The sequence below is a fragment of the Ursus maritimus genome, unplaced genomic scaffold (assembly GCF_017311325.1).
Source record: "Ursus maritimus isolate PB19 unplaced genomic scaffold, ASM1731132v1 scaffold_28, whole genome shotgun sequence".
Taxonomy (NCBI): domain Eukaryota; kingdom Metazoa; phylum Chordata; class Mammalia; order Carnivora; family Ursidae; genus Ursus; species Ursus maritimus.
This window is the reverse complement of record NW_024425341.1, coordinates 4,340,733-4,365,035: the sequence shown is the minus strand read 5'-3', so window position 1 is coordinate 4,365,035 and position 24,303 is coordinate 4,340,733. Positions and strand designations below refer to the sequence as shown.

General features: G+C 35.7%; 1 protein-coding gene across 1 annotated transcript in view; it reads right to left on the bottom strand.

The window, feature by feature from the left end:
- Positions 1–24,303, bottom strand: part of LOC103677108 (A disintegrin and metallopeptidase domain 3-like) — a 108,982-nt gene that overhangs the window by 48,383 nt on the left and 36,296 nt on the right. The window contains exons 6-11 of the mRNA XM_040643167.1: positions 17,216–17,292; positions 16,562–16,739; positions 12,267–12,329; positions 7,279–7,350; positions 6,878–7,044; positions 5,719–5,800 (exon numbers count right to left, since the gene is read on the bottom strand). Of these exons, the coding sequence (XP_040499101.1) occupies positions 5,719–5,800; positions 6,878–7,044; positions 7,279–7,350; positions 12,267–12,329; positions 16,562–16,739; positions 17,216–17,292 (639 nt within the window). The remainder of the gene's footprint in view (positions 1–5,718; positions 5,801–6,877; positions 7,045–7,278; positions 7,351–12,266; positions 12,330–16,561; positions 16,740–17,215; positions 17,293–24,303) is intronic.

Below are 24,303 nucleotides of genomic sequence, written 5' to 3'. Positions count from 1 at the left end.
GGAGTAGTGCTTTTGTATTCAATTGAAGTTAAGCTGTTAATAGAAATAGAAAAAATTATCCCCAAATTAATATGGAATCTCAAGGGACCATAAATAACCATGCCAATTTCGAAAAAGAAGAACAGAGTTGAAGGACACACACTTCCTGATTTCAAAACATATTATAAAACAAAGTAATCAAAACGTATGGTACTGGCATAAAGACAGACATATATGTCACTGAAATAGATGAGAGACCCTAGAAATAAACCCTTGCATATATGGTTAAATGTGCCAAAATAACATAATACAGAAAGGACAGTCTCTTCAGCAAGTATACTCAATGAAGAAAAGGTAACTTTTTCAATAAATGGTGATGGGAACATTGGATATGCACATACAGAAGAATAAAGTTAGGACCTCTATATTTCACCATACACAAAAATTAATTCAAAAACGGCTTAAAAACCTAAATGTAAGACCCCAAAGTATAAAACTCTTGAAAGAAAACACAGGGGAAAATCTTCACGACATTAGGTTTGACATCGATTTCTTAGCTATGATGCCAAAAGCACAGGCAACAAAAGCAAAAATGGACAAATGGGACTACACCAAACATAAAATGTTTGTGCTTCAAAGGACATGATCAACAGATTATAAAGGCAACCTACAAAGTGGGGGAAAAAATTTGCGTATCATACACCTGATAACAGATTAACATCCAAAATATAAAGAACTCCTACAATCCAAGAATAAAAAAATCAAATTCATATAAACCAATTAAAAATGGGCTAAAGACTTGAATAGACATTTCTCCAGAGGGGATATACAAAAGACTAAAAATCATATGAAAAGATTCTTAATATTACTAATAATCATAGAAATGCAAATCAAAACCACATTGAGATATCACCACATACGTAATAGGATTGCTACCATAAAAAAAAAAAAAAAAGCAACCACAGAAAATAACAGGTGTTGGTGAGGATGTGATGAATATAATGTGAACTGCCGGTGGAATCATAAAATTTCACAACCAGGAGGTGGAGTTAAGATGGCGGAGGAGTAGGAGACACCGTTTTCAGCTGGTCCCTCGAGTCGAGCTGGATAGGTACCAGACCAGCCTAAACAACCACGGAACCAGCCTGAGACGCAGGAAGACGCATCTAGATCTCTACAAATGAACATCTCCAGCGCTGAGTATTGAGGTACGAAGCGGGGAGCCATGAAACCGCGCACAGATATCGGAAGATAAACGGAAGAGGGAGGGAGCCGCCGCGTTTGGGCGCCGGGAAGCAGCAGCCACTTGCACGGGGGAGCAGGCGGGCTCGTGGTCGGCACCCGCAAAACAGCAGACTGACCGTGAGCCGGGTGCGCGTGCCACCAGGCATCTTGCGGAACACCGGAATCCCGGTGCGCTCACCGGATCCAGACTGAGACCGGGAGCTTCCGGAGCGCACGCGGGGCGGCTGGCGGTGTTAGAAACACAAAGGACAGAGACGCGCCGGCCCTGGAAGTGAGGGCTGGGACGCCGGGTGTGGGGCGCACATCCCGGGATGCTGCAGCGTTGAGCAGCACCAACAGTAACAGAGTTAAAGTGGCCAGAACATCAGTGGAGAACGGGCCGCAATCCCTCTGTTCTGTGACAGAAGCTGAAATTCGGCCACTGCTGCTCTGACTCTCAGAAGAGACACAACAGACCGCCAGGGAAAGCCGCCAGAGAACAAAAGCCTGGAAATACCGGCTCAGAGAGTGCCCATCCCCATTCCCCCTCGCAGGGGACATGGAGACTCTCAAACCAGTTGCCTGAGTATCGGCGCGGCAGGCCCCTCCCCAGAAGGCAGGCTGAAAAATCAGAAGCCCACAACCCGGGCGCCTGGGTGGCGCAGTCATTGAGCGCCTGTCTTCGGCTTAGGCGTGATCCCGGCGTTCGGAAAGGAGTCCCTCATCGGGCTCCTCCGCTGGGAGCCTGCTTCTCCTCTCCCACTCCCCTGCTTCTGTTCCCTCTCTCGCTGGTTGGCTGCCACATAAATAAATAAATAAAATCTTTAAAGAAGAAGCCCACATCCCTAAGATCCCTATAAAACAAGGAGACAGGCCTGGGACCCAGTCAAAATTTGGGCTCTGGAAACCCAGCAACCTCTCCTCATTAGAATGACAAGAAGGAGAAGCCCCCCCCCAGCAAAGAAAAGACAGTGAGTCTGTGGCCTCTGCCACAGAAATAATGGATATGGATGTAACCAAATTATCAGAAATGGAATTCAGAGTAACGATGGTCAAAATGATGAGTAGAATTGAAAAAACTATTAACGAAAAGGTTACTGAGAATATAGAATCCCTAAGGACAGAAATGAGAACGAATCTGACAGAAATTAAAAATTCTATGAGCCAAATGCAGGCAAAGCTAGAGGCTCTGACGGCCAGGGTCGCAGAAGCAGAGGAAAGGGTTAGTGAATTGGAGGATGGGTTAATAGAGGAAAAAATGAAAATAGAAGACGGTCTTAAAAAAATCCACACCCACGAATGTGGATTACGGGGAGATTACTGACTCAATGAAAAGATCCAATGTTAGAATCATCGGCATCCCTGAGGTGGGGAGAAAAACAGAGGAGTCTAGAAGAGATATTTGAACAAATTGTAGCTGAAAACTTCCCTAATCTAGCAAGGGAAACAAACATTCGTGTCCAAGAGGCAGAGAGGACCCCTCCCAAGCTCAACCACAACAAACCTATGCCACGTCACATCATAGTGCATTTCGCAAATATTAGATCCAAGGATACAGTATTGAAAGCGGCCAGGGCAAAGAAATTTCTCACGTACCAAGGCAGAGCATCAGAATTACGTCAGACCTGTCTACACAGACCTGGAATGAGAGAAAGGGTTGGGGGAGCATATCTAAAGCTCTTTCAGAGAAAAACATGCAGCCAAGGATCCTTTATCCAGCAAGGCTGTCATTCAGAATTGATGGAGAAATAAAGACATTTCAGAATCGCCAGTCACTAACCAATTTCGTAACCACGAAACCAGCCCTACAGGAGATATTATGGGGGGTTCTATAAAAGTAAAAAGGCCCCAAGAGTGATACAAAACAGAAAGTCACAGCCAATACAAACAAAGACTTTACTGGCAACATGGCATCATTAAAATCATATCTCTCAGTAATCAGTCTTAACGTAAATGGTTTGAACCATCCCATAAACACCACAGGGTTGCAGATTGGATAAAAAGAAATGACCCATCCATTTGCTGTCTACAAGAGATCATTCGCAGACAAAGATGCATTCAGACTGAGAGTAAGGGGATGGAGTACCATCTTTCACGCCAATGGACCTCAAAAGAAAGCTGGGGTAGCAATTCTCATATCAGATAATTGGATTTTAAACTACAGACTATCGTTAGAGATGCAGAAGGGCACTATATTATTCTTAAGGGAAGTATGCAACAAGTGGATATGACAATTATAAATATATATGCCCCCAACAGGGGAGCAGCAAGATACACAAGCCAACTCTTAACCAGAATAAAGAGACATATAAATAAAAATACATTAATAGTAGGGGACCTCAACACTCCACTATCAGAAATAGACAGAACACCCTGGCAAAAACTAAGCAAAGAATCAAAAGGCTTTGAAGTGCCATACTCGATAGTTGGACCTCATAGATATATATAGAAACTACACCCCAGAACCAAAGAATACTCATTCTATTCTAATGCCCATGGAACATTCTCAAGAACAGACCATGTTCTGGGACACAAAACAGGTCTCAACCGATACCAAAAGATTGAAATTATCCCCTGCATATTCTCAGACCACAATGCTCTGAAATTGGAGCTCAACCACAAGGAAAAATTTGGAAGAAACTCAAACACTTGGAGACTAAACCATCCTGCTCAGGAATGACTGAGCAAACGAAATCAAAAAATCAAATTAAACAATTTATGGAGACCAATGAGAATGAAAATACAACAGTCCAAAACCTTGGGATACTGCAAAGGCAGTCCTGGGAAATACATAGCCATCCAAGCCTCACTCAAAGAATACAAAGAAATACCTAAAATGCAGTTTTAAATTCTCACCTCAAGAAGCTGGAACAGCAACAGAGGGACAGGCCTAATCCAGTTGAGGAAGCAGTTGACCAAAATTAGAGCTGAAATCAATCAAGCAGAAACCAGAAGTACAGTAGAGCAGATCACAGACGTAGAAGCTGGTTCTTTGAGAGAATCAATAAAATTGACAGACTACTGGCAAGACTTATCCAAAGAAAAGAGAAAGGACCCAGATTATTAAAATTATGAATGAAAAGGGAAGGTCTAAAATGAACACCATTGAATGGAAGGATTATTAGAAATTTTTATCAACAGCTATATGCCAATAAACTAAGCAATCTGGAAGAGATGGAATCCTTCCTGGAAACCTATAAACTAACAAGATTGAAACAGGAAGAAATTGATTTCTTAAACAGGCCAATTAATTATGAAGAAATTGAGTCAGTGATAAACAACCTTCAAATAACAAAACTCCAGGCCGGACGGTTTTCCTGGGGAATTCTACAAACATTCAAAGAAGAAATAATACCTATTCTCCTAAAGCTATTTCAAAAATAGAAACAGAAGGAAAGCTACCAAACTCATTCTATAAGGCCAATATTACCTTGATCCCCAAACCAGGCAAAGACCCCTCAAAAGGAGAATTACAGACTGATTTCCCTAATGAATATGGACGCCAAAATCCTCAACAAGATACTTGCTAATAGTTTCCAACAGTACATTAAAAAGGTGATGGGTAGTAAGGAGGGCACGTATTGCATGGTGCACTGGGTGTTATACACAACTAATGAATCATCGAGCCTTACATCGGAAACCGGGGATGTACTGTATGGTGACTAACATAATATAATAAAAAATCATAAAATAAAAAAAATAAATAAATAAATAAAATAAAATAAAATTTCACAACCATTCTCAAAATCAGTATGATGGTTCCTCAAAATATTAAAGATAAGATTACCATATGATCCAGCAAACTCACTCTTGCATTTCTATCCAAAATAACTGAAATCAGCATCATAAAGAGATATCTGTACTCCCACATTCACTGCAGCATTATTTATGATAGCCAAGGTATTGAAAACAACTTAAGTGTTCATTGACAGAAGAATGGAAAAATAAAATGTCACCTATACACACACACAGAATGGAATGTTATTCAGCCATAAAAAGAATGAAATCCTGCTATTTGCAATGACACAGATGAACCTAGATGGTACTATCCTAAGAGAAATAATCCAGACATATGAAGACAAATATCGTATGATCACCTTATATGTGGAATCCAAAAATGTCATATTCACAGTAGACAGTAGAATGGTGGATGCCAGGGGCGAGAGGGTTTGGAAAATGAGACAATGTTGGTGAAAAGCTACAAAGCTACAGATATGCAAGATGAAGAGTTCTGGAGATCTGTTACACAACAATGGAACATACTTAACACTACTGAACTATATATACTTAAAATAGTTAAGACGGTAAATTTCATGTTCTGTGTATTTTACCACAAAAAAAAAAATCTTTTAAAAATTGTAATATTTGAGTTTCAAAATCCAAATAAAAATTATTTTATGAAAATGTGTCAAAACAGCATGGTGAATATACTCTCTGTACTTTGGCTCCTTGAAGTGAATATTAACTTTCAAAACATGATATTAATTACTGAATAGATGGGAATAAAATGCATACCAGAGCAATTCCTGCAGCGAACTTTGGATTGCATGCCATTCCATGATATGTTGCTCCCACATAATTAAGATGGTCCCTGTAACTAAATAATAAAATTTTTCTTTTGAATAAATGCATTTTAAATTATTACTAACTTAATGACATTGTAAGAATTGGATTTCTCAATAAAGCTACATTTTTTAAAATACAAATATTACATATACATCTCATGCTTTCAATCATTTCGTATTTGGGTAATCTCCCCCAGTTCCTGAAAAGTTAAGTTCTAAGGTCTACTTTAACATTATATGATGCACAGCCCCCAACCCAGCAGTGCCTAATCCTTCCAAAACATTAATCATCACTGTTGCCACCACTGGATGGACATAATTCTAAGGTGTACAAGTCAGGATAACTTACTGCCATGATTTGTACATAGTGGTCCTTTAAGGTGTGTAAAAAACATCGGATTGGAGGACAGGGAGAGAGAAGAGAATGTGCAGTACGCTAACAGAAAAAGACAGGACACAGAAAGCGTCCTCACACATTTCACTCCTGTTAATATGGCTCCTGAGTCCCCAAATCTGACTTTAAATGCCACAGGAAATACCAACAGATGTATAAATGTATTCCATATTGCTTAAGACCTTCAGAATTGCGTGTTTATTTTTTCCATGTAATCAAATGAGTCAAGCAAAAGGAAAACTTTTGAAAGGTACAATACATATAGGTTATATAGCCACACCTTGGGTAAGTATATAAATACCAGAAGGTAACCATACTACTATTTAAATGTTTCGCATCGTAACCAGCTTTATATGCAATTACTGCATTCTGTTAACTAATTTATATTTTATTTAATGTTAAAAAGATGGTTTCAATTATTTACCTCTGAGTAAATCTTCAAAACCCTTGAGGCCCCATGTTTCTCCCAAGGCTTTCCAAATTTTCAAGTTTATTACATTTTCATGGATAAACAGTCTACTCTGAGAATAATGGCCTACCATGATTCAGTGTCTTACATTGTTATCAGATTTTTATATTTTGCACTTTGCTAACAATATACATACAATTTTTGAGGTTTCTTATCATTATACATAATATATTTTATATATAATTTTGATAGCTAACATTTCATATAATTTGATAAAACTTATATCAATGCAAAAAACACACTTACATTAATAAGTATGCCATATCATGAGATCTTTGAAACAAAAATCGTTCTTTCCATGAAACAAATCTTTGTAGTACTTCATCAGCATCCCCCTTAGTTGAAATCTTATTTTGATCTGACCAGAGCTCCAAGGAAGTTAACTTAACAGTCACTTTAAGCTGGAAAAACATCTAAAAATAGAAGATACATCACATACAGGTTTAGGTAGTCATGAGTATTATATTTCATCTCTATACATAATGCTAATATATTCAATTTACTCATTTCTGGAGATGAAATCCATTGGTGGATGAAACTAATTGGGAAGACTATACTTTTTAATAAAATCGCAAATGCTATTTATACAAACAATCTTATTGCATTAAGAGCAATGTTTAATATTTAAACGAGACATAAACACTTACCGTGTTGATTAGACCAAAGATATGGACAACTTTCTCAGCTGCAACTGCCACTTCTGAGCCCATATAATCAAACTGAAAGACAAATTCTGTCTCACTAGTGAAAATTACTACACGATCACACTTTAAATGAATATAAAATGTTAAAATAAGGTGGTGTTCAGTGAAAGGAAAAAAAGCAGAATTAAGATTTATCAATTGCTTAGTAAGTTTTAGGCTTAAACATATGAAGCTTACATATCAATCAGTAATGTTAAAATGAGAAGGTTGTGAGTATTTTCCTCTTTACACATATAAAAATGAAGGGTTGAAAGTTCAGGCTCCAAGACTGTGTAAGATAAAAACCAGGACTCAAATCTCTAAGCTACTAAGTCATTTTTATCTGCTATATCTGCCACCATTTATCTTCATTGCAATAAGATAACAGAACTACATATCCTGGATAAACAATGTACCATAATAATAAGAATAAACTCAGGCAATTTTCCTCATTCAAGGAAACAAAAATCACATATTTCCTCTTAAATACTTTAATTGTATGAGTACACCCATTTCTAAGGTTTTGCTGAAAACATGAAAAGTGGCAGCTTGAGATCTTCAGTAATCTGCAGCAGGTCTGCCGAAAACTACTAACAGAAAATAAATGGATAGAGTTGTCTGATATAGACGAAGGAGATGTTATCCTCCTAGGTCTCTGGAAATTATTTGTACTTTGCTATTTCTCTGTATGTAACCTTTCTCAATAAATCATATTGTATATTTACACAGTGCAACATGTGTGGTATGAGTAAAGGTGAATAAAGGCTTACATAAAGCAATCAGATAATGTATATGTATATATATTTTTTCAAACATACATGGAAGTTTTATATAAATTGACCCATATTAGGTCATTAAAAAGTTATTTGAATAAAAAACATTAAGTGTCACTTAGATCACACTGTCCAACTATAATGCAATTAAGTTATGGTAGACTTGACAAAAAGTATTTTAACAATGTTATTTTTCCTTACATGAATAACTCTATTGCGGTTTTATAAGATAAGGATCTTATTCTATGTAAATGCACACTGAAAAAAAAAAGCTCCATGATGCAATTTACAACTTACTTTCAAATAGAGCACAAGTGATAATGGGATACAATATTAATAAATCTAAGTAAAGAGAGTATAAGTATTTCTTGTCTTATTCTTATTCTTGCAACTTTTTTGAAAATTTAAAAATATTTCCAAATAAAATATTTAAAAAGTGAAGATAAAAATAATTTCAGATGAACAAAAGCTGAAGCAAATTCATTAACAGGCTAAACAGAAATATCAGAAACACAGACTTATAAGAAGGAAAGAAGAGCTTTGAAAATGGTAAAATGAGGGGAAAATTAAATTCTTTTTTTTCCTTAATTTATTTAAACAAGTGAATATTTAAAAATTATTTTGTGGTTTATAACACAGGACAATGTAAAAGATAGTAACATCACATATTGAACACTACATCTGAAACTAATGATGTACTATATGTTGGTTAATTGAACTTATATAAAAAATTTAAAAAAAAAAGAATAACAGCTGGATTTGGGACCACAGGGTGCCAAGGAATTACAAAAGAGTTTATCGCCCTTAGGTCCTATAGAAATTGACAAATTTCGTTTCAGAAAATATCACATAGGGTTATTTTTACCATTATTTTCATTAATTTTTTATTTGAGTGTAGTTGACACAAAATGTTACATTAGTTTCAGGTGTACAGCACAGTAATTTCAAAAGTATACACATTATCCTATGCTCACCACAAGTGTAGTTACTATCTGTCACCTTACAAAGCTATTACAATATCATTGACTCTATTTCTAATGCTATGTTGTGCCTTTTATTCCCATAACATTCATTCCATTACTGTTGTTCCCATTCCCGTTCCCCCATTTTACCTAATTCCCAACTCCCTCCGCTCTGGCAGCCATCAGTTTTTTCTCTGTGTTTACGTGTCTAATTCTGCTTCTTGTTTATTATTTTTAGATTCCACATATGAGTAAAATCATATGGTACTTGTTTTTCTCAGTCTAAGTTATATTATTTAGCATAATAGTTTCTAGGTCCATCCATGTTGTCACAAATAGTATGACCTCATTGTATTTTATGGCTATGTGATGGAACCACCAAGATCCCAAATAGCCAAAACAATGTTGAGAAAGAACAAAGCTGGAGGTAACACAATTGCATATCTCAAGATATATTACAAAGCTGTAGTAATCAAAACAGTATGGTATTGGCACAAAAGTAGACACATAGATCAATGGAACAGAACAGAAAGCCCAGAAATAAACCCACAATTATATAGTTATTTACTCTATGACAAAGGAGGCAAGCATATACAATGGGGAAAAGACAATCTCTTCCATAAATGATGCTGCAAAAACTGGACAGCTAAATGTAAAAGAATGAAACTGGACCACTTTCTAACATCATACACAAAAATAAACTCAAAATGGATTAAAGATGTAAATGTGAGACCTGAAACCATAAAAATCCTAGAAGAAAGCACAGGCAGTAATTTCTCTGACATTGGTCCCAGTAACATTTTTCTAGATTTATCTTCTAAGGCAAGGAAAACAAAAGCAAAAATTAACTATTGGGACTACATCAAAATAAAAAGCTTTTAGGGAAAAAAAAGCTTTTGCATGGTGAAAGAAATCATCAACAACAAGAACAAAAAAAAACCCGTGAAAAGGAGAAGATATCTGCCAATGATATACTTGTTAAGGGGTTAATATTCACATGGGAGTTAAATGGAACTTTAGTGTTATAAAGCTCTTACATTATATGTGAAGGGTATAATATTAATTCTAGTTAGGAATGTTAATTCCAACCAATAGAGAAACCACTGGGGTAAAATGTGGGGGATAAAAAGAGATCGCAGAAAAAAACAATATAGGAGACAAAGATAAAAGCTAAAAATAACCCAGTAATCCAAGAGTAACAAAGGAGGAACAAAAGAATAATAGGACAAATAGAACACTAATAGCATAGCAGTACTTAACCTACGTCCACAGTATTAGTAATTTTGATAAACATTTTTTTCATTATGATAAATGTACTCTTTTTTATTTTTTTATAATTATATTTTTTATTATATTATGTTAGTCACCATACAGTACATCCCTGGTTTTTGATGTAAAGTTCAATGATTCATTAGTTGTGTGTAACACCCAGTGCACCATGCAATACGTGCCCTCCTTACTACCCATCACCAGCCTATCCCATTCCCCCACCTCCTCCCCTCTGAAGCCCTCAGTTTGTTTCTCAGAGTCCATAGTCTCTCATGCTTCATTCCCCCTTCTGATTACCCCCCCTTTCTTTATCCCTTTCTTCTCCTACTGATCTTCCTAGTTCTTATGTTCCATAGATTGGAGAAACCATTTTGATAAATATTAAGTCAACTAAACATTCTAATGAAAAGGCAGGGATTATCTGAGTAAGGAAAAAAATAGTTTTCAAAGTCATATTTTAAAATTTAAGACAGATAAACAACCTAAAAAAGAGAGGGAATACTAATCATAGGATATAAAAGCTCTGGAGTTCTTTGTTGTTGTTTTCTCGTGATGACATTTGCATTGAAAATGCCTTCTGTTTTTATTGGAATGAAAGAAGTTATCCAGTTAAATGGAGAGAGGAAAATAGGCTGTCTAGAATTAATATTATCAACCTCATGGGGGCAGCTGTGGCAGAGCGTAATTTCAATGCTTGTGATACTAGTATTAAGACAAAAGAGTATTATTCCCCATATAACAACAAAACCTAAATCTAAATGCCCCCCCCAAAGGGCATTAGCTAGTAAAATAGATTAAATTATATTAAATATATTAATCAGACACTATGTAAATGTTAAAATTAAATTAAAATAATATATTTTATTAATATGTGGGAAAACATTATGAAATAACTTACAAAATAGCATATATAAAACAAAGGTATAAGAACATACACATACATGTGTGTATATATACGTGTGTGTGTGTATTTAAAAAAGGAAATGTGTACATAAAATTATCTCCTGATAATAAAATTATATGTTCTTTATTCTTTATTATTTTGCCTATTTTTTCCTGTTGTTTTTATAAAAAATTACTTAAAGATCTAAATAGTTCCTTTTATCGACAAAATCTAATTTTGAAAATTATGGCACATATTGACATATCTTATTCAAAAATATCAATGATAATGAAAAGATCATATTTCCTAATTGCTACGCATAATGGTTTTGCTAAAACTGATTATATAAACAAAAATTTCCCTAACTGGGGCTCCTGAGTTGTTCAGTCAGTTAAGCGTCTGCCTTCAGCTCAGGTCATGATCCCAGGGTCCTGGGATCAAGTCCCATAATCGGCTCCTTGCTCAGCAGGGAGTCTGCTTCTCCCTCTGCCCCTCACCCTGCTCTCTCTCTCAAATAAATAAATAAAATCTTTAAAAATATGTTCCCTAACTAAATGAGTATTCCTATGAATAATTCTTCCCACTTTTAAAATAGAAAATTTCCATCAGAGAATCCAGGAGAATCCAAGAAATTATAAAGCAAAAAATAACCTTATAAAAGGTCTTTTTAATAACAGGAATCTCCAATTGAATAATAAATTAAATAGCTTAATTTAAAATGAAAATTAATTTACGTAAGAGTTTCATCACTATTTGGGGTGGATCCAGAAATACATGCAGCTCATTATAATTGACTATATTAAAATGTAGTAGAACCCTTCCATACATACAAATTATACATTTTTGCTAGAGTTCTATATTGATTTTGAAATCAATACTATAAATACTAGTCCCCCAATGTCAGTGCAAAGGCAGTTGACATTTCTTTATGTCCTGCTACACTCAAGATACATATTTTGAACAGAGTAAAATATATCTGTATTTCAGACAAGTGGAATTCTCATTTTCATATTCCCTTTGAATTTAAATACAAAACAAAGATATTATCAATATCAATAATCATACCAAAGCTTTATCCATAATGATTTGTATTTTCAGAATTTTTTTCAATTGTTCATCTGAATCTTTCTGCAAAACAGAGGACATGAATTAAATAAAACAGAAAAATAAAACATAAGAAAAAATTCTTATATTGTTTGTTATTCTCACTCACATTATATACACACACACACACACACACACAGAAAGGGATAGACAGACTGATGATGATAGATAGATGATAGATAGATAGATAGATAGATAGATGATAGATGATAGATGATAGATATAGATAGATAGATGGTAGATAGATAGATGATAGGATAGTTTGCTAAAGATACATAAAGATATAGATATAGGGAATAGGAAAATGAGAGGATGGAGGTCCCTGAAAGAATAAGCAGGTGAGATTCAAATAAAAGTTTTAGGAACAAATCAAAAGCTTTTATCTTATATTCTTTATAATTAGATTCCTCAAAAAAGTTAATGAAATGAGGGAGAACCCATGTTTCCTTTTCCTAAAAAACTTCATCTTGGACCCTCCTCCAACCTTCACGCTAAATTAACTCCCATCATCTTTCCCCCAAACATTGCCTTTAATTTCTCATTATTTTTTACTTTTAATTATTTATGTTAATTCTATCACAGTTATATTAATTGAGCCACCAGAAGCCCCAATCTTAAATAACTCTGAGAATTTTTCTTAAATTGTTTTATGAGTTATTCAGTTCAATTTTCTCTATTTATTCATACTGAAACTTCTATCACCCATATTGTTATTTTATTTTATTTTTTAAAAGATTTTATTTGAGAGAGAGAGAGAGAGAGAGAGAAGGGGGAGGGGCAGAGGGAGAGGGATAAGAGAGAGAGAGAGAGAAGGGGGAGGGGCAGAGGGAGAGGGATAAGCAGACTCCCTGCCAAACAGGGATCCCTATTCAGGGCTCCATCCCAGGACCCCGAGATCACGACCTGAGCAGAAACCCAGATGCTTAATGGACTGAGGCACCCACGCGCCCACCTATATTGTCATTTTAATTTCATTTCTTATCTCCCAAATTTCCGTCATTTGTCTTTGTTCTTTCTTTTTGTGTAATTTCTGGAATTTTATCCTTTGAACTTTCTATTGAGTTTTTACATTTTTATTTTCATACTTTTAATTTCCAACAACTGTTACTTATCCTCTGAATGTTATTTTTTAAATAGCACTTCATTCTTATTTTGTTTTCTTCACCCTCTGTATTCTTTGGTACCTCAAACTTGAAAATTTTGATTTATTAATGTCCCTATCTTTCATACTAAATTGATCATATGTTTAGTGCCTCTTCATATTAGCAACTGAGCATTTAATAGCTTATTTCAACATCTTTATAACTACATATGGAGTTTATGAGCTGTTGTCTTTACAGAGAGTAATTCTGTCTGGGTTGTTGGTTGGGAAAACCCTGCTATTAATGTGGTTAGTTTTTTGTTTGTTTTTGTTTTGATTCCCTCCTGAAGAGGGTCTTCCAATATACCTCTTAGAATGTGCAAGCTTGGTTCCCAATATCCAATGTGCCAAGTTTAACTTAATCACACTAGTTTCAGTATGGTATTCCTCCTCTATTGGGAAATACAACAGAACATCTGTACCTGGTGTCCCCATTTCTAGACTCCCCAAGGAAAACAACTGCCAGTGGTCTGTCAGTTCCTACATACTTACACAACTTATTTTCAACCATTTATCTTCTTAGGCCCACCTTTAAAATCCCTGAGGGAACTGGACATGCAATTCCAGAAACATATGAAGAGTACTGCAGTACATTTCAAGTTTCCCATAACCTATCCCAATTACCAGTTTAGGATTCAGATTTTTAAACTAGCTATCTGCTCTTCAATGTCCATTGTTATTACTCCTTTCCTGGTTTTTTTTGTTTGTTTGTTTTTGTATGTTCTTGATATTTTAAAAATCCCTTTTCATTTTAGGGGGACTTAAAGGAGGGATGAGCAAATGCATGTGCCCAAGATGCTTTCAACAGATAAGCCCTTTATGGTATTTTGTTTGCTTTCTGTCAACTTTTCAACTCTGGTTATAATGAAGGTGTTTACCTTGTTTATAAGTTTATTTCTGTTTACTTTCAAAAATATAAAAATATACCTAAAATATAAGCTTTTATGTTGTTTTTTCTGTTCCTTTTAAAAATCTGATATATTGAAGATATTAATTTTATATATCTGTGCTTGTAAAAGCACTGGTCATGTGGAAACATGCTTAACCAAACCTATAGATAAGTCTATCAAATTCAGGATGAAAAGCAATTATCGAATTACTTCATGAAAGATAAAATTCACAAACACATATCAATAGTCATTTATCTCCATTCCTGCAGTGATAATCCTGGTTTCTTCTTATGTTCTGAAACTTTTGTCTCTATTTTACTTCATTATTACATTTTGTTTTGTGCCCAAATTTTCCATCATCACTTGCAATTACCTTGCTCCACTACATTAGAAAATACAGTGTGCAAATATTAATAGTAGTGATTTTTATTGATCACTTTTTTATCTGTCCACATACTATGCTAAATAATTTCCATTAATAAACTTATTTAATCTTTGAAAAAACTGTATGAGTTAGGTATTATTTTTATTTTTATTTTTTTACAGATAAGAACATTTAAACATTTGCCCAAGTTCTTATGACTAAAACAGACTTGGAATTCAAACCAAGGCAACTGGGACAGTATGTTATCTCTTTGTTGTCTAATCTCTGAGTTATTGCTAATTCACTGGAGGGGAATGGCTTCAAGTGCAGTGTTATTTGTCTTTTCCAAAGTTATGTCCATCCCTTCAGGTTCTTCCTCCGCCACAGAAGAGTATTCATAGAATCTTTTAAAGTTTTTCAATTTACTTATGTGACAGTGCTCTATTTCAGTGGTGAAAATTGTTTCAATTGTGTCTAATATTGTATTACAATATGCCGATGGTTTCCAGAGCTGGCATAAAGTTTGAGGTCGCATCTTAGTTTCATCAAAAATGAAATTTTCATCTCTATATATGGTTACACTTTTCATTTTTTTTAGTTTCTGAAAGTGCAGTTTTATTAATCAACTTTCATACCACTGTCAAAATAAATAAAAGCAAATTAAAGCAATAGGGAGATGGAGTTTATCATAAATTCAATTCAGATTTCATTCATAACTATTTTGTTTTGCTTCTCTTCAATATGATATCCAATTGTGATGACAATGTGTGGACAGAGATTCATTTATTTAACCACTGATGATAAAATATAAAGTTGTACAAGTGAGGAGAAAATTAGGCTATATATAGATATAGATAAAGATACATACATATATGTATACATATACATATATACATACACATATATACATATATCTATATGTATATATGTATATATCAAAAAGCCTTTGGAAATATGCTTACCCTTACATGTAAGCAATTATAGTCAAGATGTAATTGTTCAAAACTGTGGTACATGCATGCAAACTGATTACTTAATGTAAAAATATAAATATACAAATATGACATAATTGTGTACAATATATATATTTCAGGTTTATGCATATATATATATATATGTAAAGCTATAAAGCAGTATACTTCAAAATGATCACAGTGGATTCCACAACTGCATTTACTTTTAGAAAATAACGTTATGTTCTATGCTTATTTTCCTTGCAAACGCATATGTTTAATATTTTAATAGTTGCTAACCCACTTATTATTTAATTGTAAATAGTAAGTGTAATGTGATGTGTATTATCCTCTTAATAGCAAAAAGGAAATTTCAAAGAAGCATATGTGGTTATATCACTTTTTGTTTAAAAATATATATTTATATATCTACATTTATAACTGGATATATAAAAAGAATTGGAACAAATAATCAAAAATTCTAAGCACTATTTCTAGATGATGACCTTTGGAACAATTTCTTCCCTCTTTTCTAATTATAATTTTTTTATCAAATAATAAAGAAAACATGCATTGTCAAGGAAACTGCAGACAAACTAATAATAAGCAAATCTGGATATCATATATTAGCAGTATGCAAATTTGGTAACAATGAAACTATATGCATAAAAACACTTTCAATTAGGGAAATATGAGTACTTTGATTTTTAAATTATGTGTGATTATATGTATTACTGTTTCTAAATATTATGACTAAACATAAAAAGTATTTAAAATAAATATCTTACAACAGAAGCGTTTAGTATAGTCAATATCAGTTAAATTTTTTCCCAAATATAACACATTTCAATGTGAATAAATTTATAAGAAGCAACACCAATGAAGATTTCATAAGAGGGGTTACTTACATTTGATTTCACAAGAATCTTGTAGGACTTTTGTACCAATTGGGGCATAGGAAAATTTTCTTTTAAGAGAGAAAAATCAATTTTATCATTATTTATTTGATAAAGCATATGCTCATATACAGTTGAAGATTCCAATGGCTCAATGCCGTAACTGACATTCTCCAATTGCAAAAATCCCCTACATATTTAAACACATAGAAAATAAAAAGAAAATTAATATGGATTTCCCACTGAGAATATAAATCACCACTAAATAAGAACATTTTATAGAAATATAATAGTGGTCTTTGCAGTCTAATGTCTAAGAATCCTCCCTTCTACATGGGTAAACTTTCAAACTTAATTTTATACCATTTTCTGTCTATTATGTCATTTAGAATTATTGTGGTTTTAGTATGACAGAGGACTGAGGACTGTGAATATTCTTCATACTAGTGGGAGTTTTCCTGCGTAAGTTTTATGACTGTCAGCCTGGGATGGAGACAAAGAGAATAGGAAAAATGATAAGATGAGGAGAAGGAAAGGAAAGTATATGAGAAGAAACACAACAAAAGTCTATTTTCTTTGCCTTCACTCTATCCTTTAAGATGTTTCTAAAAATTAAAGGGTCACAAAAGATTTTTAGTTATGTATATCTCTGGAATATGCCATTACCTGAGTCCAGAACAGGTGCTAAGGGTCACAGCTGATTTTGGAACTTCTGTGGCATAACCTTGATAAAAGCAATGGCCCTAAAAAGGAGTATATGAGGATACATTCATGAATGATTTTAAATAAATTTTTTGGTTTATCCTTACTTCCTAGACAACATCAAAATTTCAGATTTAGTAATTACCATAATATTATTCACCAGATATCCCATTTCCTTGTTATCTATCCACAATCTCTTTCTCTTAACCCTCTTTTGCCTAAAAATAATCATGACTCCTGTCCTTCCACAAAATAATTCTTGCTATAGTTCTAAATTTTTGACAAATAACTTTCTTATCTATGTCTTTTCTTTCTCAGCCACACTTTTTCTTGTTTTTTTTCCTAACTTTTATTCTGCTTTATTCTGTTCTATGATCTTAGTTTATTTTACAGTATTACGTTTAATGACTCAGTTGGATTCTTTTCCTTTTGTCAGGTTATTTAATTTTTTTATTTGAGTATAGTTGAATATATAATCCTGAATATATAATCTATAACTGCTAACTCAATATAAAGAACATTAGTTTGACTTCAAACGTCAACACTTCACTTTTTTTCTAAGTTACCCAAAAGCATCCTGACATTTATTTCCTCATTTTTATTTTTCTTTAATATCTCACCATATTATTTAATCTATTTAACATCCCACCAACATCAGTTCAAGCACCCCTCCCCATGAACTTTCACAGCATTAGTTTACCCAGGTTCTCCCCTAATATTCTCATTAAGTGACTATTTCCTTTTCTTCCCCTAAAAAATCTACTGATATCTAGAGTCAGTCCTATTCCTTTGTTAATGCTGTGCTATGAAAACTTTAGTGTCATCGCAATCTTGCTTATGAATCTGTTTATATGTTATTAGCTCCCAGACATACATCTCTATCAGGAACCATTCACTTTTTCTCAAAACTAGGCTTAACTCCTATCCCCCACCCACTAACAGTGGTGGGGCATACCCTGCCCCATGCCAAGCAACAGCAGCAGCCACCTCTGCCTGCACTAGTTCCAGCAGACTATGTTACAAGCCCTTCACAAAAAGGTATAAGGCAAACCACGTTCCAACCCTCTACCCAGAAGCAGAGAGTAGGTCCGTCTCTGTAGCTCCTGGCCTTGTGCCAGGGGAGAAAATGAGCCTCATAAGATAATTCTCAACACTCCCAACACAAAGCACAAAAAGTGACCCAGATAGGAACTTTTCTCACCCAAGGGCACTAATAGAGCAAGAGTGAGAAGTACACCAACAGGGTTAGAGAGAGCCAGAATAAATGTTCTCTATACCATGGGACCTTCATCACCCAACCCCACCTAGCAATACAAAGGCCCAGGAAAGTACCTTTTACCACTATAGGCTGCACCAGCAGAGATCCAACAGGCACTTGAGAAGAGTCAGAAGAACAAATCACAATAGAATAACACTAAAAGCCCCCCAAAAAGTGAAACTGTCATTGGTACAACAAACCACAATAAATCTAAACTTAACCTGGGTTATTGTCTAAAAACTAGATTTGAGTGTTAAGAATACAACCAAAAAGTCATATGCTATACCAAGAACAAAGAAAATCACAAGAATGAGAAAATAAAACCAACTGATAATAATATTGAGATGAGTCACAGGCTGGAACTAACAGATTTTAAAGTAGCTGTGATAATATTGCTTCAGTAACCAATTACAAATAATCTTGAAAAAACTAAAAAGCAGAAAATATCAGAAAATAAATAGAAGTAATAAAAAACAAATAAAAATATGTGAGCTAAAAAATATAATAAACAAACCTACCACCAACAACAACAACAAAAACCCATACTTGATAGGTCTATAAGTGAAGTGGAGATGGCAAGGGACAGAATCAGTGAACTTGAGAACTGATCAGCAGAAGTTACTCAACATATAAAAAAGAGAAAAATGAACTAAGAAAATGAATAGAGCCTCAAGGACCTGTGGAACAATAACAAAAGATCTAAAATAGCTATCAGAATCTGACAAGAAGAACAGAAAGAATTTGGGGCTAAAAAGTATTAAAAAAAAAAAATAAAGGCTGAAACTCTGGCCAGAAAGATGGTGGAGTAGGAAGCCCTGAACCCTCCATCCCTTAAAAAACAAACTAATTCAGCAATAATTCACAAACAAATTTCCTTTATAAGAAATCAGAAACTAATTGAAAGGCCCCTGCAGACTCTGGGAGAATGCAAAATCAGAGTCACCAAGCCAGTATGGAGATTTGGCATACTCTTTCAACAAAGACACTACCCCAGACCACTGCCAAATGATCACAAAAAGATCCTCTGGCTCTCAGCTTGAACGAAAGCATGAGAAGGGTTTGTCCACCTGTCTAGTGCCCAAATTTTTCTGAAGGGGCTATCCAAAGAACTAGAACCTGTTTCACCTGTCTTGGAGCTCTGATGGGTTCAGCATAATCTAACCATCCAGGCAAAAATGGAGATGGTTACTTGGGCTGGTAGACACCATTGATTTCTCCCCCCATGTCCCCACTAAGCACAGAGTAAATGGACAAAAAGATGCCAGCTCTGCTTCTCCTTGGGGAAGAAAAAAGTTGATCCATGTGTGCAGTTTTCTTACTTCACCAAAACTGCCCACAGAATCAGCATCTGTCTCACCAATCCCGGAGCACAGATGGGCCAAGCACAATACAGCTGCTAGGGTGAGAACAGAGGCAGAAGCTCGTGAGGGTAGATGCTACTGAGTCTCTCTCCTGCCCAACACAGACAGAGTGGAAAAAAAGACACAGATGCATGTTTCCCCTTGGAGAGATAAAGATTTGGTAGAGACCCCCAAAATCATTGGCCAGGATAACTTCTAAGGATCCTTTTCTGTACAAGGCCAGTCAGGAAAGACTGGACAAAGCAATTAGTTTTGTCTAATGAGCAGACACCAAAGCAGAGTCAAGTAAAATGAAGAATCAGGAAAAGAAGTTTCAAACAAAGGAAGAAGACATCTCTAGAAACTTATCCTAATGAAATTAAATAATTTACTTCACAGAGAATTAAAAACGCTCACTGAAGTCAAAAGAACTATGCATGAACAAAGTGAGAATTAAAAAAAGAGAGAGAGAAAATATTTTCTTAAAGCATGAAACAGGATAGAATTGAGATGGAGGAGGTTGAGGGGGACACTAAACTTGCCTTATCCCTCAAACACGGCTAGATAAATATCAAATCATTCTCAACACCCAAGGAATCAATCTGAGGACTGAGAGAACAAACCGCACATCTACAGGTAGAGAAACAGTCACATTGTGGAAGGTAGGAGCTGCAGAGAGTTGATTTGGGGGAGAAAAGAACTGTGGGTGCTATGAAGGGGAGGGAACCCTGATCATGGATAGAGGAGTGAGAGAGAAAGAGAGAGAGAGAAAGAGTGAAAGTGCACACAGGGGATTGCATCATTGTCCCAAAACCACTGATTGAGAAAAGGAGAGGGGCTGACTACTGCAAGATTTTGTAAGCAGCAGAGCTCAAAGTCTGTAGTTTTAGAAGTCCGGGCCATCACTGGGGTGGTGCCTGGTGGGCTCAGCGGTGCTCTAGTAGGGAGGGAGGGCAGAAGTCCAGAGGCAGGCAACATAGTCTGAAAATCCCATGGGTTGAATAGGGAAAAACAGTTCTTCTTTGAGTGCATTTGGGAGTAGTAGAATGGCCTCTGCAAGGACAAAAGAATTAGTAGTGCCAATATAGTGCCTTGTTCACTAGCCTAGGGCCAGAGACACTGGCTGAGGGCAGCAAACCTTGACTTTACCATAAACTCCGAACTGCTGTGTGGTCATGTGACTGATTTTCTGGGACAAACTGGCACTGGCCACAGTATGGCAAGACCTCTAACTGATCAGCATGGGTCCCCACCACATGGGTGGCTAAAATTTGGAATTTTGAAACTCAACTGAGCACCTGAGTTAAACACAGGAGTACTGTGCCACCTGGCAGGCAGATAGTTTGGACATAGACGGGGTGAAGACAGGGATTTGATGGAAGCTGGGGACACAAGAAGTGTGAAAGTTTGCTCTTCTGTGAGAGCTCCCTCAGGAGTGGCAGGTATGGACTACCCACTCCAGGGAGAAGAGAGTGGGGTGATGTCATTCCTCCCCTCCGCCCCATCAGCACTGACCAACTTCAGTGAGCAACACAGCATCACCCCAGTGGAGACCAGAGCCGCTTACACTAAGCCCTGCCCCCATACACCCTTGCAGGTATAACACCACTTCAGCAAGTCTTTCTGAGAATCAGTGCAACAGGCGCCTCCCTCAGAAGACCAGCACAAACTCCTCGCACACACCAAGTCCACTGATCATAGAGCACTGAAAAACTTCAGCTCTAGCAGAAATAGGATACGCTTCTTTTAATAAGCAGACCAAAACACACCTAGTTAAAACTTGCCACATAGTGAACAAGGTCCAAACACCTGCCACTGCAGGCAAGGAGAAACTGCAGAGGACTGACCTGAGGGAAAGAGCAGCTGAAACACAACAGCAGAGTGCACACCTCCTGAAGCACCAGGCCCAAGACATTATAGGAACTTTTTTTTAGTATAGCCATTACACTCAGGAGCAGGGATATAACAGGCTTTCCTAACAACCACACAAAAAAATCAGTGACATAGACAAAATGACAACATGGAGAAATTCATCGCAAAAGAAAGAACAGGAAGAAATAAGGGACAAGGATTTAATCTAAACTGATATAAGTAAGATGACTGAACCAGAATTTAAAACAACAATAATAAGGATACTAGTGGGGTTTGAGAAAAGCATAGAAGACACTAGGGAATCCCTTACTGCAGAGATAAAAGACCTACAAACTAGTTAGGGTGAAATAAAAAATACTATAACTAAGATACAAAACTGGTCGGATGCAATGACAACAAGGATGGATGAAGCAGAGGAACAAATCAGTGATACAGAAAATAAAATTATAGAACATAATGAAGCTGAAAAGAGAGAAAGAAAACGAATGTAGATTAGGGAACTCAGTGATGCCTTAGAGCATAATAATATTCGTTTCATAAGTGTCCCAGAAGAAGAGGGGGAATTGGAGGTTTATTTGAACAAATCATAGCTGAGAACTACCCTAATCAGGGGAAGAAAATAGACATCAAAATTGGAGAGGCACAGAGAATTCCCATCAAATTCAACAAAAGCAGGCCCATACTAAGACATATCATAGTCAAATTCACAAAATAAACAGATAAGGAAAGACTCCTATGAGCAGCAAGAGAAAAAAAGTCCTTAACCTACAAGGAAAAACATATTAGGCTTGTAGCAGGTCAATCCACAGAAATGTGGCAGGCTAGAAAGGAGTGACATGATATATTTAACATGCTGAATGAGAAAAAATATGACAAGAATATTTTATCCAGCAAAGTTGTCATTCAGAATAGGAGGAGTGATAAAGAGATTCCCAGACAAACAAAAACTAAAGGAGTTAATGACCATTAAAACCAGCCCTGAAAGAAATATTTAACAGAACTCTTTGAGTGGGAAAGAAAGACCAAAAGCAACAAAAACTCTAAAGGAACAGAGAACATCATCAGAAACAGCAAAATTACAGGTAACACAGTGGCGCTAGTCTTTTCTATCAATAATCACTCAGAGTGTAAATGGACTAAATGTTCCAATCAAAAGACATAGGTATCAGAACAGATTAAAAAAACAAGAACAACAACAAAAACAACATGACCCATCTGTATGCCACCTACAAGAGATTCACATTAGACTAAAGACACCAGCAGATTGAAAGTGAGGGGATGGAAAATCACCTATCATGCTAATGGATATCAAAAGAAAGCTGGAGTAGCCACACTTATATCAGAAAAACTAGACTTTAAACCAAACCTGTAACAAGAGATGAAGAAAGGCACTATATCATAATTAAGGGTTCTGTCCATCAAGATCAAATAACTGTAAATATATATGCCCCCAACATGGGAGCAACTAAATATATAACTCAATTAATAACAAACATAGAGAAACTCATTGGTAATAATACAATAGTAGTAAGGGACTTTAACACCTCATTACAGCAATGTAGAAAGTCAAAAAGGAAACAATGGCTTTGAATGACATACTGGACCAGATGGACTTAACAGATATACTCGGAACATTTCATCCTAAAGCAGCAGAACACACATTCTTTTTGAGTGCACATGGAACATTCTCCAGAAGAGATCACATACTGGGTCACAAATTAGCCCTCAACAAGTACAAAAAGATTGAGATCATACCATGCATAGTTTCAGATTACAGCACTATGAAACTTGAAGTCAACCACAAGAAAAAAATTTGGAAAGACCACAAATATATGGAGATTAAAGAAGATTGAGGTTTGGGGCGCCTGGGCGGCACAGCGGTTAAGCGTCTGCCTTCGGCTCAGGGCGTGATCCCGGCGTTATGGGATCGAGCCCCACATCAGGCTCCTCCGCTATGAGCCTGTTTCTTCCTCTCTCACTCCCCCTGCTTGTGTTCCCTCTCTCGCTGGCTGTCTCTATCTCTGTTGAATAAATAAATAAAATCTTTAAAAAAAAAAAAAAAGAAGATTGAGGTTAAAGAATGAATGAGTTAACCAGGAAATTAAAGAAGAAATTTGAAGAAATACATAGAAGCAAATGAAAATGGAAACACGACAGTCCAAAACCTTTGGGATGCAGCAATGGCAGTCATAAATGGGAAGTATTTTGTAATACAGGCCTACCTCAAGAAGCAAGAAAAGTCTCAAATATGCAACCTAATCTTACACCTAAAAGAGCTAGAAAAGGAACAGCAAATAAAACTGAAAGCCAGCAGAAGAAGGGAAATAATAAAGATTAGAGCAGAAATAAACTAGAAACAAACAAACAAACAAACAAACTGGTAGAACAGATCAACTAAACTAAGAGCTGGTTCTTTAAAAGAAATAATAAAATTGATAAATCCCTAGCCAGACTTTTCAAAAAGATAAGAGAAAGGAACCAAATAAGTAAAATCATGAATGAAATGGAGAGATCACAACCAATACCATGGAAATGCAAACAATCATAAGAGAATATTATGAAAAAATTAATGCCAACAAACT